Here is a 13826-nt window from a genome sequence, read left to right on the forward strand (position 1 = left end):
AGGAGTGGGAAGAGTGTCATGGATATGTACTCTCAGTTCTGCCATGTCTTTCCCTTGCCCTTCATGTGATGAGCACTGAGCTATGAGAAAGAAAACAGATGTTAATAAGCGGCAGAGGTTCCCAAATGTTAGCATGCATCAGAACCACTTGGAGAGCTTTTGAAAACGCGTTGTTGGGCTTCACCCTCAGAATTTCTGATTTCTAACAAGTTCCCAGGTGATGCTGATCTGGAAAGCCCCCTTTGAGAATACTCTCTCAGGAAATAGCAATGCTAGTTCAAGGGGCAGCAGTTGGAAGAGAACGGTGTTCTCCTGGCCACTCAATGGGAGCTATTGTCCAGGCGGCTATTTCAGTGTGAGAGGGAACTTTTACTTGCTTTTGTTATGTAGCTTTCTACCCAGTAACCCATTTACTCAGCCCCTAGAATTTAGCCAAGCATTTGTTTGATGCTTGGAAGTTAGTTATTCAAATTCAATTTTCTGGCCATTATGTTAAATTTGCATTCTCACACCATAAAACCTGATTATTTTGGTCATGCAATCATATATGAGATATACACTAATTCCTTTCAATGATAATAGTTTTAAATTAGATTCATTATTAACTCTGGTTATGATTGGCATCCATACTGCAACAGCATTTAAAACTATTTGTCCATATTCTAGTCCACCATTTTGAAATGTGAACTTATATTCAGGAAAGCCCAAGAGAAAATATTAATTTTGGACTTAAGCCAGCAAGAGTATGAATGAATGAAGTTTCCTCTTTAGATTCTCAAAGCTATTCATATTGTTAATGTTAGATTTTATCATGTCTAATTGATTTAGTTCTTGCTTCTTGAATGTTTTTGTGTATTTCTCTAGCATTATCTCATTTCTACTGACCTCACTCTCTCCAAGATGCCCTAAGACCCTAAAGAGAAGAAAATATTTATTTTTCTATAAAACATTAACTTTGGATAAATCAAAACAAAAAATTCAAAAACATCAAGTCAGGGGAAAAAAGATTAGAAGCTGCCAGAAGAAACACTAAGTCATAGGAAATATTTAAAATATAAGTAGCATGAATTTTTTTAGTTCAAATTTAGCCATCCTCCATCTGGTCTGGTTTAGTCTGGAAAGAAAATTTTCTCTACATATTGACTCCCTTCTTACCTCTTTCACAAACGTTCTGGAGTGGCTGCTAGATATATCAGGCTTCATTTTAAGCACTGGATGTGGATCATTCAACTGCAAAGCTCCTGCTGTCGTGGACTCTGACATTCTAGGAAGGGGAGCTGAAGTAAGCAGGTGAAGGAGTAATTCAGATTGTGTCTAGAGGGTACGGTGGTGAGGTAGAAAGGAACCACCTCTATTGCCGGGGTGATCTGCTGGTTAGCCTCCAGGTCAGGAGCTCGTAGCAGCGTTCAGGTCTTCTACCATGTGTCTGGTGATGACTCAGTATCCCCAGCATTTCTCCATCTACACTCCTGCAGAACTTCCTGTGGTATCTGTCATCATTTCTTTCCCTTTGTCATAAATATTTCCTTATGTTTGCCTCGATTTTTTTCTCGGTAGCCTGAGCTAAATGGTAGTCTTTGATGTCAACACTGTTATAAATACAAACCTAAAACCTGGCATTTAAATCCAGTTGTATGTTGTGGTCAGCCATATAATCTAGTTTATTAATTTTTTAAAAATTTTTATCAAAATGAAAAATTTAAATTCGTTAGAGAACTCATGATCCCAGTTTAAGAAATATGGTGAAACTGAGAACACAAGCTTTAGAGTCAGGCAATCTTGATGTGAAGCTGGCTTTACCACTTGCTGGCTGCATTATTTGAGCAAATTATATATCTTACGTTTAAAGCGCTTAATGTAGTACCTGGTGTATATTAAGTGCAACAGTAGTTGATAATACTGTTACTGTTAAGAATAGTAGTATTGATATTAGACCCTAGGCTAGCCTCCATCACCTTTTTGAAGTGCTGTTATTTCTGTGGTACAAATAATGAAACCTATTCTCTGTACAACCCATGGTTCTTGTGAGGATCAAAAGGGATAACATTTGTTAAAGGATTTGAAAACTATCCAAATTTAAATGATTAATATCAACTTTAGCTATAACCTTTGTAAGCACCAAGACTAGGGGATACTGTCTGAGTTACTTGTAGTAGTGTATACGTTAAGATGTAAAGAGACAATCTCTTCCCGTTTGTTTGCCCTCCCTTTCTAAATACTTAATAGCTTGTAATCACTTCTCATAGGTCTTTCTGGAAAATGACGTAAAAATGAAAAAAAATATGCTGAGTATACTTTTATATATATTCTAGACTTATCAGACGTGGAATTCCTAGATGATTCTTCAACGGAGAGTTTGCTTCTAAGTGGGGATGAGTACAATCAGGACTTTGATTCAACCAATTTTGAGGAATCTCAGGATGAAGATGATGCTCTTAATGAAATTGTGAGATGTATTTGTGAAATGGATGAGGAGAATGGATTCATGATTCAGGTAACCTGTCTTTTGTACAGTACTGAACTAGTTGTTTCAGGTGCTCAGCAGGTCATCAGGGCTTCTGTTTTGCCTTTTACTGATCATCCTATTGAAGATAGAGGTTTTAACTTACTGTCCTGTTTAAAATACCACTAGTAATGATTGGAAAGTCTCTTCATCAAATGAAGTAGATAGTTTTCTTATTTGAGGGTCACTATCCCTTTGCTAGCCTGTTGAGTTTGAGACCTTCAAGTGGAAATTCTTTTCAAGAGCCATTAAGATGGGTAAACGTCCACACTGAAGGGCAGACCATAGCACCCCTTCTCTTACTGGTCTGGATCCCTCTTATTTAATAATTTACATTATATAGTCATCCATGGGCAGATATTCAAACAAAGTTTCCACTATTCTCAAAGATTAAAGGAAAATTTTGTTGCAAGGATTAACCGTTACAAACAGCCTCTCCCTGTAGAAAGAGTATCTTTAAAAAAAAAGGAAAGCCTAATCCATATTTTGTGATAACATTTGGAAGATTTGGAGATGTTAATAGGAATGAAAAAAATAATTTCCTTTTTTCTCCCCTTTTTAATGGTTTTCTCAAATAAGAGAACTATACATTTGTTACCACACAGGTAGTACTTTACGAGGTCGTTGCTACAGATGTTGCTACAAGCTTGCTTTTTTAAAAAAAATTTCTTCACTTTAATAAACTGTTTTTAAGAGTTTTAAGGAAATGATTGCTTAAAAGTCAGTGGGAAATAAATGAGAGAGAGTTTTATGACTTTTTTATGACTTAAGTAATTTATCAAAACAGCAAGAGGAAGTTCTTGAAATAGTTGACCATTTCAAAACCAAAATTCATCATAAATCATCATTTGCTTTTGTTATGTGGGATAAGAATTGAATTGCTGATGGCAGCAAGAGACTAGGCCAACTCATTGAAAGGAAGGGACTCTGTCTTTATTTCTCGTGAGTACACTGGTGACTGTAAGCACTCCTCTGTTCTCTTGCAGTGTGAAGAGTGCCTGTGCTGGCAGCACAGCGTGTGCATGGGGCTGCTGGAGGAGAGCATTCCAGAGCAGTACATCTGCTACATCTGCCGAGACCCTCCTGGTAAGACGGCACCCCCGCGCTGAATGCGGGGTGCCTGCGTATCTTGTTTATATCGGCTATATAAGACACCATTACTTCTTTGTCAGTTAGACTCTGCTTCCATATTGAAAATTTTAAATATTTTTCACTGTTACAGTTTTATTTTCCATATTAATTACTTAGGAAAAAACATTAGCATAAATTCATCACTATAATTACTACCTTACTGGAAGGACAGAGCCATGGCTTTTTCCTGGAGAAGAATTAGCTCATTTGTATACTCCTGTGTATTGACTTCTAAATAGTTTTATGTTTGGCTATTTGAATGGAACTGTATTCTGAACTTATTTTCCTCCTGACATGGTTTTGAAAAAGTTTCTGATAGTGCTACATATCTAACCGATTTAGAGCAGATGGGATCTCAGATTGTCATGTATGATCCCTTATCTTACTGATGAGGCAGCTAGGGCACAGAAAGTTGCATGCCTTGTGCACGAGGATAGTACTAGACATGGCAGAACCGAGATGAACCTGTGCCTTTTGACTCCTCATCCATTTGTGCTTTCCACTTAGTGCCTTCCTCTATGCTAGAGTCTCTTTGAGTAGCCATAAATGTTCTGCATATTGTATACACTTTCAGCTTCCAAGACAGAAAATAACTAGGTATTCTCAAATAAAAGTCTACTGAATTGTTCTCATGTCTATCCAAAAAAAAAGTAACATTAAGAAGCAGGAGAATTATTCAGACCTGTGTGTATGTAGACGTGTTTCTTCATTCATTCAGCAGCATTTATTGGATGCCTTCTGTTTGCCAAACACTGTGGTAAGACATCGGATGACTGATTCTAAGCATGCCTTCCACTATCTCATAGCGTAGTCGGGGACACAGACACAAGCAACTGGTCATAACAGAGTATAATTACTATTGATGTCAAAGATACAGGATTGTATAGGATTCTGTGGGATCTCAGACATGGGGGAGGGTCCCTGTTCGCTTAACTAGAGCTCTCTGTTTCATCCAGTTCAAAACAAACGTTAGTGAGAGAAACGGGCACCCCTGTCTAGTTTCTATCCAGCCCTTTCGGCTTTTTTAGAGGACAGATGACAGGTACATCAAAAATGGAAAGCAGTCACTCAAGGTTCCTTTACAGGTGTCATCTGCCACTGACCATATCCTTGATGGAGTTTGCTCTCTTTAGAGGGCAGGAAATCTGAAGGTGTGGAGGAATTCTTACAGTGCCAGCCCCTGAAAACACTGTCTTACTCTTCTTTTGAATTTGTTCTTAGTACTGGAGCTCGCCTTGCTTACTGAGTAATGTTAGTATGGTAGCAGTTGAAGGGAAATCTGAATGAGTGGAATCCTTTGTCACTTTCTTGTCAACTTCATCTACAGGTCAGAGGTGGAGTGCAAAATACCGTTATGATAAGGATTGGTTGAATAATGGGAGAATGTGCGGGTTATCGTTTTTAAAGGAAAATTACTCTCATCTCAATGCCAAAAAGATAGTCTCCACACATCGCCTGCTTGCTGATGTCTGTGGGGTTACAGAAGTTCTGCACGGGCTGCAGCTGAAGATCGGGATACTCAAGTAAGTGAAGGGTGCCGAGAGGAGGGCCACACTCTAGTAAAAATGTTAATTCCAACTAAATCTGGTAGCCTTTTGAAGGTTCAGATTAGCGGTTTGGAAGACAGAATAGCTTTTGAATAAATTTTAACTTAAAAAAAAGGGAAGGATTAATAACTTTGGGTGAATAGCTGCTTTATGCCTATTGTCCTGGGATAGATAAGCATGGTTGAAGGTAGATACCGCATCTCGTATTTCAACAAGTGTTAGTCCCTGTACCACTGTTTTATGTGATCACCATGTGCACAAAATTAACTGCTGTTGCTGTAGTGAACAAACCTGTAATTTGTGTCTTCCCTCAGGAATGTTGTCAAGATGAAATAGATCCAATAGTATATTTTTTAATTACCTTAAGATTGGCTAAGGGAGCTGACAGGTCATGTAATCCATCCCTCTGCTGTGCACCAAATATGTTTTATCATCCTAGACAATTTTTCCCCTAAAAAAAAACAAAACAGCCTCCCTAAATAACATATCAGAATGTTCTTGAAGTCCTTGTTTTCAGTTCTCTCTAACACCTGGCTAGAATTCTTCTTGAATTTTTTTTGCATGTGTAAAAACAGGATGATTCCCTGGTTCTTCACAAGATTTTCTTCTTTATTTTGACTCATTTGCCTGGGCCAAGAGCTTGCCTCTTGCCCTCCTTCCATCCCCATCCCGGTACCTCCCAGTGTACCGGGGTACACTAAGTGCTCCTGTCCATTGTAATTCCCTAACGTTGTGCAGTGCTTCCTGTCTCTCTCTCACTAGTACTGTCTCCGCCCAGGCTGTTCTTTTCACACGAACAACTACCTTACCTTTTTAATTCTCTGTGGCTCCTGGCTTATACTCCTTCAGTTCACCCTTCATACTGTTGCCAGTGTGCTCTTGGTAAAGGATAAATACGAGCTCATCTCTTTTCAGCTTAATATCTCAGTGTCTCCTGGTGCCCAGAAACAAAGTCTGAGCTCGTCGGCATGCACTCTGAGTCCTTCCATGATATATACTCTCTCTACCATTTTGTTGCCATGTCTTCCCTCTCCTGATTTTTTTCCCCAAATGTTCCAGCTGTACCAAACCCAAAAGCATGCTTTTTCATAGCTCCAGGCCTTTACTCACACCCAGAGTAACCTACCCTGGTTCCTCTGGCAGGTGCCTTTTCTCGGTTACCTGCCCAGCTAGAGCTGATCGTGCCCTTCTTGGCAAACTCCATGCATGCTGGTGTCACGCACTTTGTTCTTTTGTGTCTGTCTTCCTTACTGACTGTGGGTTCCTGTAAGGTCGGCCTGGTGTCTTATTCATTAACGTATTAAGCCTTTTTTTTTAGAACTTGGTTGTCTTTCTTGGTATCAATATGCATTTCTCTGCATTCATAATTTTGCTGTGGATTTTAGCTGGACCATTTTTGCCTCATGCCTATAGGCCCTCTTTATGTTAATATTTCTAATAATAACAGTAATTGTTATCATTGGCTACTATTTATTAAAAGTCAACTACATGCCAGAAATTACTGCTTTCATATATTTCATTTAATCCTTTCCATAAGCCTGAAAAATAGATCTTATCTTGTTGTATAGAGGGGTAGTCCAAGATAGAGGTTATGTGACTTGTCCCAGCTGCTCAGTGGCACAGCAGAGTTCAACCCATTGGACTGTTGGACTCAAAGCCAGCTGTCTTTCTACTGTTGAAGAATTTTAATATTTTCTGGATATTAAATTATTATAGGGGTTCAAAAGATAAAATTTACAATTTCAGGAACAATACTTGAGTATTACTAGAAGAAAACTAATTTGACTGCTGGTGTTTGTCTGACTTGGAAATTATTAATTCACAAACATTGAGCCTTCTGAAAGGTTTATGCATCCTGAATATCCTCCTTTCACTTCAACTGGGATGAATGGATTCCTATTTTACTTACTGCAGAATTCTAATTACTACAGAAATAACTGCAATATTGTGCTCACATGTTTAGTGAGGATGGGAGTAAAAGGATATTATCACAGACTGTTGGTGAGTGTGTAATTAGTACAGCCTCTTTGAAGGCCACTTAGGCAGTACCAACCAAACAAAAATGTGTGTACATTATCCAGCAATTGTATATCTGGAAGGTTACTGATCGAAATATTCTCATTTGTTTGAAAAGATACACACACATACACACACATGTCCATTAGTGGGGAGTTGCTTGCCTAGACTAGACTGTGCTACATTAATGTTGTTCAGCTCCTAGAGTAAGAGAAAGGGAAATCTGTATATAGTGACGTTGCAAGATGCCCATACATGTTACTTATGTAGAAAGTAAATTGTGTGAGTGCCCCATTTGTGTAAAAAGAAAAAGTGTATACTTGTACATTTTAAAAATAATTTTATATGTATAGAAAAAGTCTGGATTTCTTTATGATTGCCATGGTGGGGAGATTTTTATTATGTGCACGTGTATAGTCCGAATTTTTTTTTTTTGGTGAGAAAGATTGGACCTGGGGAACATCTGTTGCCAATCTTCCTCTTGTTGCCTGAGGAAGATTGTCCCTGAGCTAGTATTCGTGCCAGTGTTCCTCTGTTTTGTATGTGGGATGCCGCCACAGCATTGCCTGATGAGCAGTGTGTAGGTCCATGCCTGGAATCTGAACCAGTGAACCCCGGGCTGCCGAAGCAGAGTGCCCGAACTTAACCACTGCACCACCAGGCCAGCCCCTAGTCTGAATTTTTTGTCGTGAGCAAGTATCACTTTTTGATTGAATCAAGATTTTAAAGATTTCATATTGTACAATTAAAAAAAGCTATAATGGAAAATCAGTAGAAAAAGAAGTTCATATATCAAATGATGATGTGAACTGTCAACAGAATTACCTTCATGGTTGCTTTTCTACCTGAGTAGTAGTAGTATTTTTTTTTAAAGTATAGGTTTTTTTTTTTTTTCTTTTTTGGGGGAATATTGGCCCTGTGCTAACATCTGTTGCCAATCTTCCTCTTTTTTCTTTTTTCTCCTCAAAGCCCCGGTATGTAGTTGTGTATCATAGTTGTAGAGTTGTAGCTCTTCTCTGTGGGACACTGCCTCAGCATGGCTTGCTGAGTGGTGCATAGGTCCATGCCCAGGATCCAAACCGGTGAACCGCGGGCTGCCAAAGCAGAGCGCACACACTTAACTGCTGCGCCACCAGGCTGGCCCCGAGTATTATTTCTGTAGAATTGTGAGAATTCAAATTTTGGGTGAAATTTTGGGGCAGCTTACCCTAAAGAATGGCTTTGCTTTTGTCTGGATTCCCTGACTTCCTTCTGACTGGGTTCCCTTGGTGGTGGTCTAGGTTTTCAGCAGGGAGCTGGGGATTAATCCATCTGAATCAGTACACTCAGCATACAGAAATCATGGAGAACCAAGGGTTGACTGTATGATTTTACATTCTGAACTTTATTATGGAATTAAACTTGTTACTGGATATTTTTTTCTGAACTGCCATTTCTCCAACTTTGTTTTAAGGAATAAACATCATCCTGACCTTCATCTCTGGGCTTGTTCTGGAAAGCGAAAAGACCAAGATCAAGTAATTGCTGGGGTAGATAAAAAAATAACAGTGCAAGACACGGTTAATCTACAAGAAAAGAAATATCATGTACAGAATCATAAAGAACCACCTCGTTTGCCCCTAAAAATGGAAGGAACTTACATAACAAGTGAGCACAGCTACCAAAAGCCACAAAGTTTTAGTCAAGATTGCAAACCTCTTGCAGACCCTGGGAGCTCCGATGATGATGATGTCAGTAGTTTTGAAGAAGAACAAGAATTCCACATGCGAGAGAAAAACCGTTTACGATGCTCAGTGAAAGAGGATGGAGTGCCTGGAAAGGTATAGCTAGTCCGTTTGTCTTTGCTTGGAGAACATGATAGAACAAAGGAAAACTTTATAAAATAAAGCATACGGAATTCCCAGATTTTACTTGTATTTCCAAGTTCACAAGTATCTTGTTAGGGTAAGGAAATTTTTGCTTTCTCCACAAAAAACACTGGCCGTTCAGAATTGTAGTAGTTCAGTAAGCGTTTGCCCTAACAAAAGTCTCAGTTTTATAAGCTTAAGCAGATACCTCCAAAAACATGAGCCGCATGTTATTCCCAATGAAAATGTCTGCGCGTGAGAACATGAAAGTGCGCACGGGTGTGTATACACTAATATAATTTGTTTTCCTTTTTTATGTGTTCTACATAAAAGGTGGCCCTCTAATCTTCTTCTTTAAAATTTTAGCACATCTGTAAATGCATGTCAGTCCCATGATGCAGTAAGCTGGATTCTTCCAGCTCAGTATACAGTGAATATTTATAAACTTATTTCCCATTCACTGAGATTGTCTTCGAGATGTTATGCCTTCGTTTTTCATTGCTTTTCAATTAGCAACGCCACATTAAAATTAATTCTTTATTTTTCTGGCCTCTTTTATCAAGTAATCACCATAAATAAATGCTGAACTGAATTTGGTAAGCTTATATTTCATGAAATTTGTGGTAAATTATTTTGTCAAATTAATATCCCTCTTATGAAATAAGTTATCTCTGGTGAATCTGAGTTTAGATTTTGTGTATGTGTTAAGCAGTTTGCACTTTTTAAGTTTTTAAAAGGTTTTTATCTTTCCCTCCCCTCCCTGATTTAGCTGCAGTAGTCAAGTCCAGTCTACACTTAATTAAACTTTATACTGGCCTTTGCCAGCTTTCTTGATTTTTCCATCATTGCTTTTTGCCTTCATTTCCCTTATGTCACCGGTGTAGATTAATTGAGGAAGGGGCCAGTCTGAATTAGCTGGACATTCTAATTATGGAATATAATTAGCAACTTCATTTATTGAGCACATTTTATTGAATCCTTTCTCCCCTGTGTAGCACAGTGGGGTAGGTAGGCATTGTGGAGAGACATAGCAGGTGTGTCTGCTCTTTAGGACCATCCGATGGAACTGGATTGTGTGCTAGCACTGCCTGTAAAAATAGTCGAGGGGTCAGATTGGATTTAACTGATCATTGTGGGTGATGAGGTTTTTAATATATCTTTCCCTTTATGATGTTGTATTTCATCCAACTCTTTGTTTTTTCCAATGGTTTTTTGGAGAAGAATCCAGCTGAAAAGAATCTGGTATTTGTTTATAACGATAAAACGGGCACTGAAGACCCAGGAGACTCACATCTTCAGTGGCAGCTCAATCTCCTTACACACATAGAGAATGTGCAGAATGAAGTTACCAGCAGGATGGACCTAATAGAAAAAGAAGTTGATGGTAATTCAAGAAAGAACTATAATACAATTACTGTAGTATGTAAAGTGTGTTTATTGTTATTATGAAGAAGTTACTGAAAATTTTTTAAATTATGGGACAAAAACTACAGAATCTCGTCATACTGATGGAGCTTCATTGCTCCCTTTACATTGCATTTAACAGCTGGCATTTGGGGCCTTTCAGGCTCAAGACAATAGGACTGGATATTAGGTTTTGTTTTTTAAGGTGGATTTTTATTAAATATTTCCCATCTGCCTGGCTCCATAGAGAGCACATATAGACTATTTATTAGTTCCATTGAGCTTTGCTTTCTTTGGAAGTCAGCATAAGGACTTTAAGCATATTTAAAATATGAGGAGAAACATTTTGAATCTTTGTTTTCACTTTGGTCAGTATTTGTTAAGTAAAATTAATAACAACCAAAAAAACCCCTGCAAGGTTAAGTAGGTAAACCTTAAATTTGCATATAGGTTTTCAAATGGTTTTGTTTTATATTTTTAATTTTATCACACAGAGGCACTCAGAAAAAGACAGGAAAGATATTATGCCAATTTTATAGTTGAGGAAATAAAATAGCTTAGATACCTGATTCCTAATCCAGTGTTTTTCGTATGCTTTCTGACTCCTTTTTACTCCTGACCTCACAGATTGCATTCCCTTTTTTTTAATTTGCAAAAGTGTGTGATACCTCCAGTCTACACTAAGTTAGAGCTCCTGCTGGTTTGTTTTTCCCTGAGAAAAGAAAAGAGGAAATGGAAACCCATTTCAGAAACATCTTCCATTTGGTTATAAGCCAACTGTAGAGTTAGTTTAACTTTTTGAGTAGATTTTTGAAGGAAAAAAATGCAACTTGACACTATCCCCTATTATTATTAATAAAAATTGTAGATTGTAATTAATTACATTCCATCTAGACTTCTAATATGCTTGCATGTTTTTTAAAAAAAGTAATGATAAAATAGTCAGACTGAAAAGGACACAGAAATTGCCACCTCCTTTTGTTAAAAAGAACTTATAGATTTTTTAAAAAATTGGTTAGAGTAGATAAGTTTCATTTAAAATGAAGTAGAAATACTTTAAGCCTAGATTAATAGAAAGCTTGGACAGATACAGGGAACTGTTGTTTTCTCTTCCAGGAGAGAGTAAGCAGAGACATTCAAAATGAAGTTCATATGTTTATAAAGGGGAAAATTATCTAAAGTAACAGGTAAAATAATAGGTAAAGGTTACCAAGAGGGACTGGGACTCTTGTGGGCTAAGACAGAAGGCGTACTGAGCTGCTCAGAAGTGGCTTGAGGATACTGGCAGAGAAAGAGACGTGAGCTCTGTCTCCGTCGCTTTTCCAGCCTTCTCATTGTACCATTGTGTGACTGTTCTCCCAGTTGCCATTTGAATTCGTTCTCTTCTCTCTCTCAGTTCTGGAAAGCTGGCTCGATTTCACAGGGGAGTTGGAGCCACCTGATCCTCTCGCGAGACTGCCCCAACTTAAACGCCACATCAAACAGCTCCTCGTTGACATGGGCAAAGTACAACAGATAGCAACTCTTTGCTCTGTATGACGACAGTGAAAAGCCCAGCAAGAAGAAGGTGGTCTCTTCAGTTGAATAATTTTTAATATCCACATGACTGCTTAGTGGATAGTTAAAAAGCTTAGTGATGATTGGTCATTTACTGATTTGTGACATCAATAGGATGGCACCTTGGAAAGGAAAATGAAGAACAACTTTATCAAAGAAGCTAATATAAAAAAATGTATGAGCAAGCTATGAATGATGTGTGTTATCTGCCAAGGATCAGTGAAGTAGAATATAATCTATACTGAGGGAATTGAACTGGCAGGATTTTTAAGTAGTTGCTTACATGAAACTTGAGATACCTGTAGAAAGAAATATGGTGCATTTATATAGTTTTTAGTAGAAAGATCCATGTTTATAAACCAGCATTTGGCCAAAAACAAAATTGTAGAGGAAATTTAAATTCTGGAGAGTTCTGTAAGGTTGCTGTAAGAACTATCTTCTTTGCAGTTGATCCAGCTGCACTGAAGTTTAGAGTACGTAAACTTTTATAGGATCATGAGCTGTTTCTTAGGTGATGAATGTCCTTAATCAGAAAACAGACAATAGAAGTCACTTCTGGGGAAAACAATTGTGGAATCCTTACTCCATTATGAATATATTTTAAAAACAAACACCAAATAATTGGAATTTATTGCAGGTATTAAGCTTATTAAAACAAAATGGCTTACAGAAGGGTCAGTGTGCCAAATAGTGATGATACTGCTAGAAAGAGAGTTTCACTGTTGTGGGAGTCCTCTCAGTCCCAGTCTCACGTACGCCATCAGTCCGTCGGAAACGTGTAGATCACATGTTCCAGACATAACGCATGTGGTTGCATTGCGGTATTCAGGCTCCAATGTACAGTCTGATCCTGAGTCTGCTCGGTGTTTGCCTTCAGAAAAAAAACTGTAAATAACCTCAGCTGGGATGAGGAGTGACAAATATATCAAAATGATCTGTGGCTGTGGATTTTTTAACTGCTGGTAGTGGAATACTGGGAAAGCTTCGTTTCTGAAGATGAATTTTATTTTTAAAAAATACATGCGCACTCAAAACTTTAGCTTTGATTACAAATGGACAAATTCCTGAAACCAAAGGCAACTAAGTTGCTGTGTTAGCTCTTGCTGGATTTCGAGCCCAGGCCCTCCATCTGCCAGTGCTCTCGTGAGTTGTGTGCCGCCCGTGCTACATACCCAGGTATGCGTGAGCCCGTGTGCTTGTTTGAAACACTCAACGTACATATGTACATAATCGACACATATTTATATCTACACATATCTAGTTTTATTACTATAAACTATAAGAATTGGTGGTTAACATGAAATGTTACCTTTTAACAGACTTTTTAAAAATTAAAAATGTATGTACAGGTTTTGAAACTTTTTTAAAAAGGGGGAAAAAGACTGTTAAGAGGAGGCTATTTGATGACATATAACACTTGAATATTTGATGCCTCATCCTGTTTATCAGTTCTAGCAATCTGTATAAATGCATTTTAGGACTGATAGACAGTAAACTTGAATTTATCTTTGATAAGAATACATGCCACTGTACATTCAGATGTTATTTAAATTTGCAAACACACTGTTCTATATGTAAGGTACTGTATGTAAAACTCCTTATTAAAACTATTCCACATATCCTAAAATTTCAGCTTGCCTTTTTGCGGCCTTATATTTTGATGTAAAGATGATGAAAAGAATGTGCAAAACAGTCATTAGAAATTTTTATTGCTTTTTGAGATTCTCCAACTTGACAAATGTGCCAAAGATCAACAGACATAAAAATAACAGTCCTGTGTATTTACTTGTAATACATTAACTTTGTCAAAGATCTTATGAG

General features: G+C 37.8%; 1 protein-coding gene across 9 annotated transcripts in view; it reads left to right on the forward strand.

Moving 5' to 3' along the window:
• The window catches only part of PHF20L1 (PHD finger protein 20 like 1), a 73964-nt gene extending 60340 nt beyond the window's left edge, over positions 1–13624 (forward strand). For all 9 annotated transcript variants that reach the window (XM_058564963.1, XM_058564956.1, XM_058564955.1 and 6 more), the window contains 6 exons: positions 2313–2494; positions 3490–3589; positions 4962–5157; positions 8651–9017; positions 10266–10428; positions 11845–13624. In XM_058564963.1, the coding sequence (XP_058420946.1) occupies positions 2313–2494; positions 3490–3589; positions 4962–5157; positions 8651–9017; positions 10266–10428; positions 11845–11987 (1151 nt within the window). In that variant the 3' untranslated portion in view covers positions 11988–13624. The remainder of the gene's footprint in view (positions 1–2312; positions 2495–3489; positions 3590–4961; positions 5158–8650; positions 9018–10265; positions 10429–11844) is intronic.
• Positions 13625–13826: the final 202 nt, after the last annotated feature.

This window comes from Diceros bicornis, chromosome 21 (genome assembly GCF_020826845.1).
Source record: "Diceros bicornis minor isolate mBicDic1 chromosome 21, mDicBic1.mat.cur, whole genome shotgun sequence".
Classification (NCBI taxonomy): Eukaryota; Metazoa; Chordata; class Mammalia; order Perissodactyla; family Rhinocerotidae; genus Diceros; species Diceros bicornis.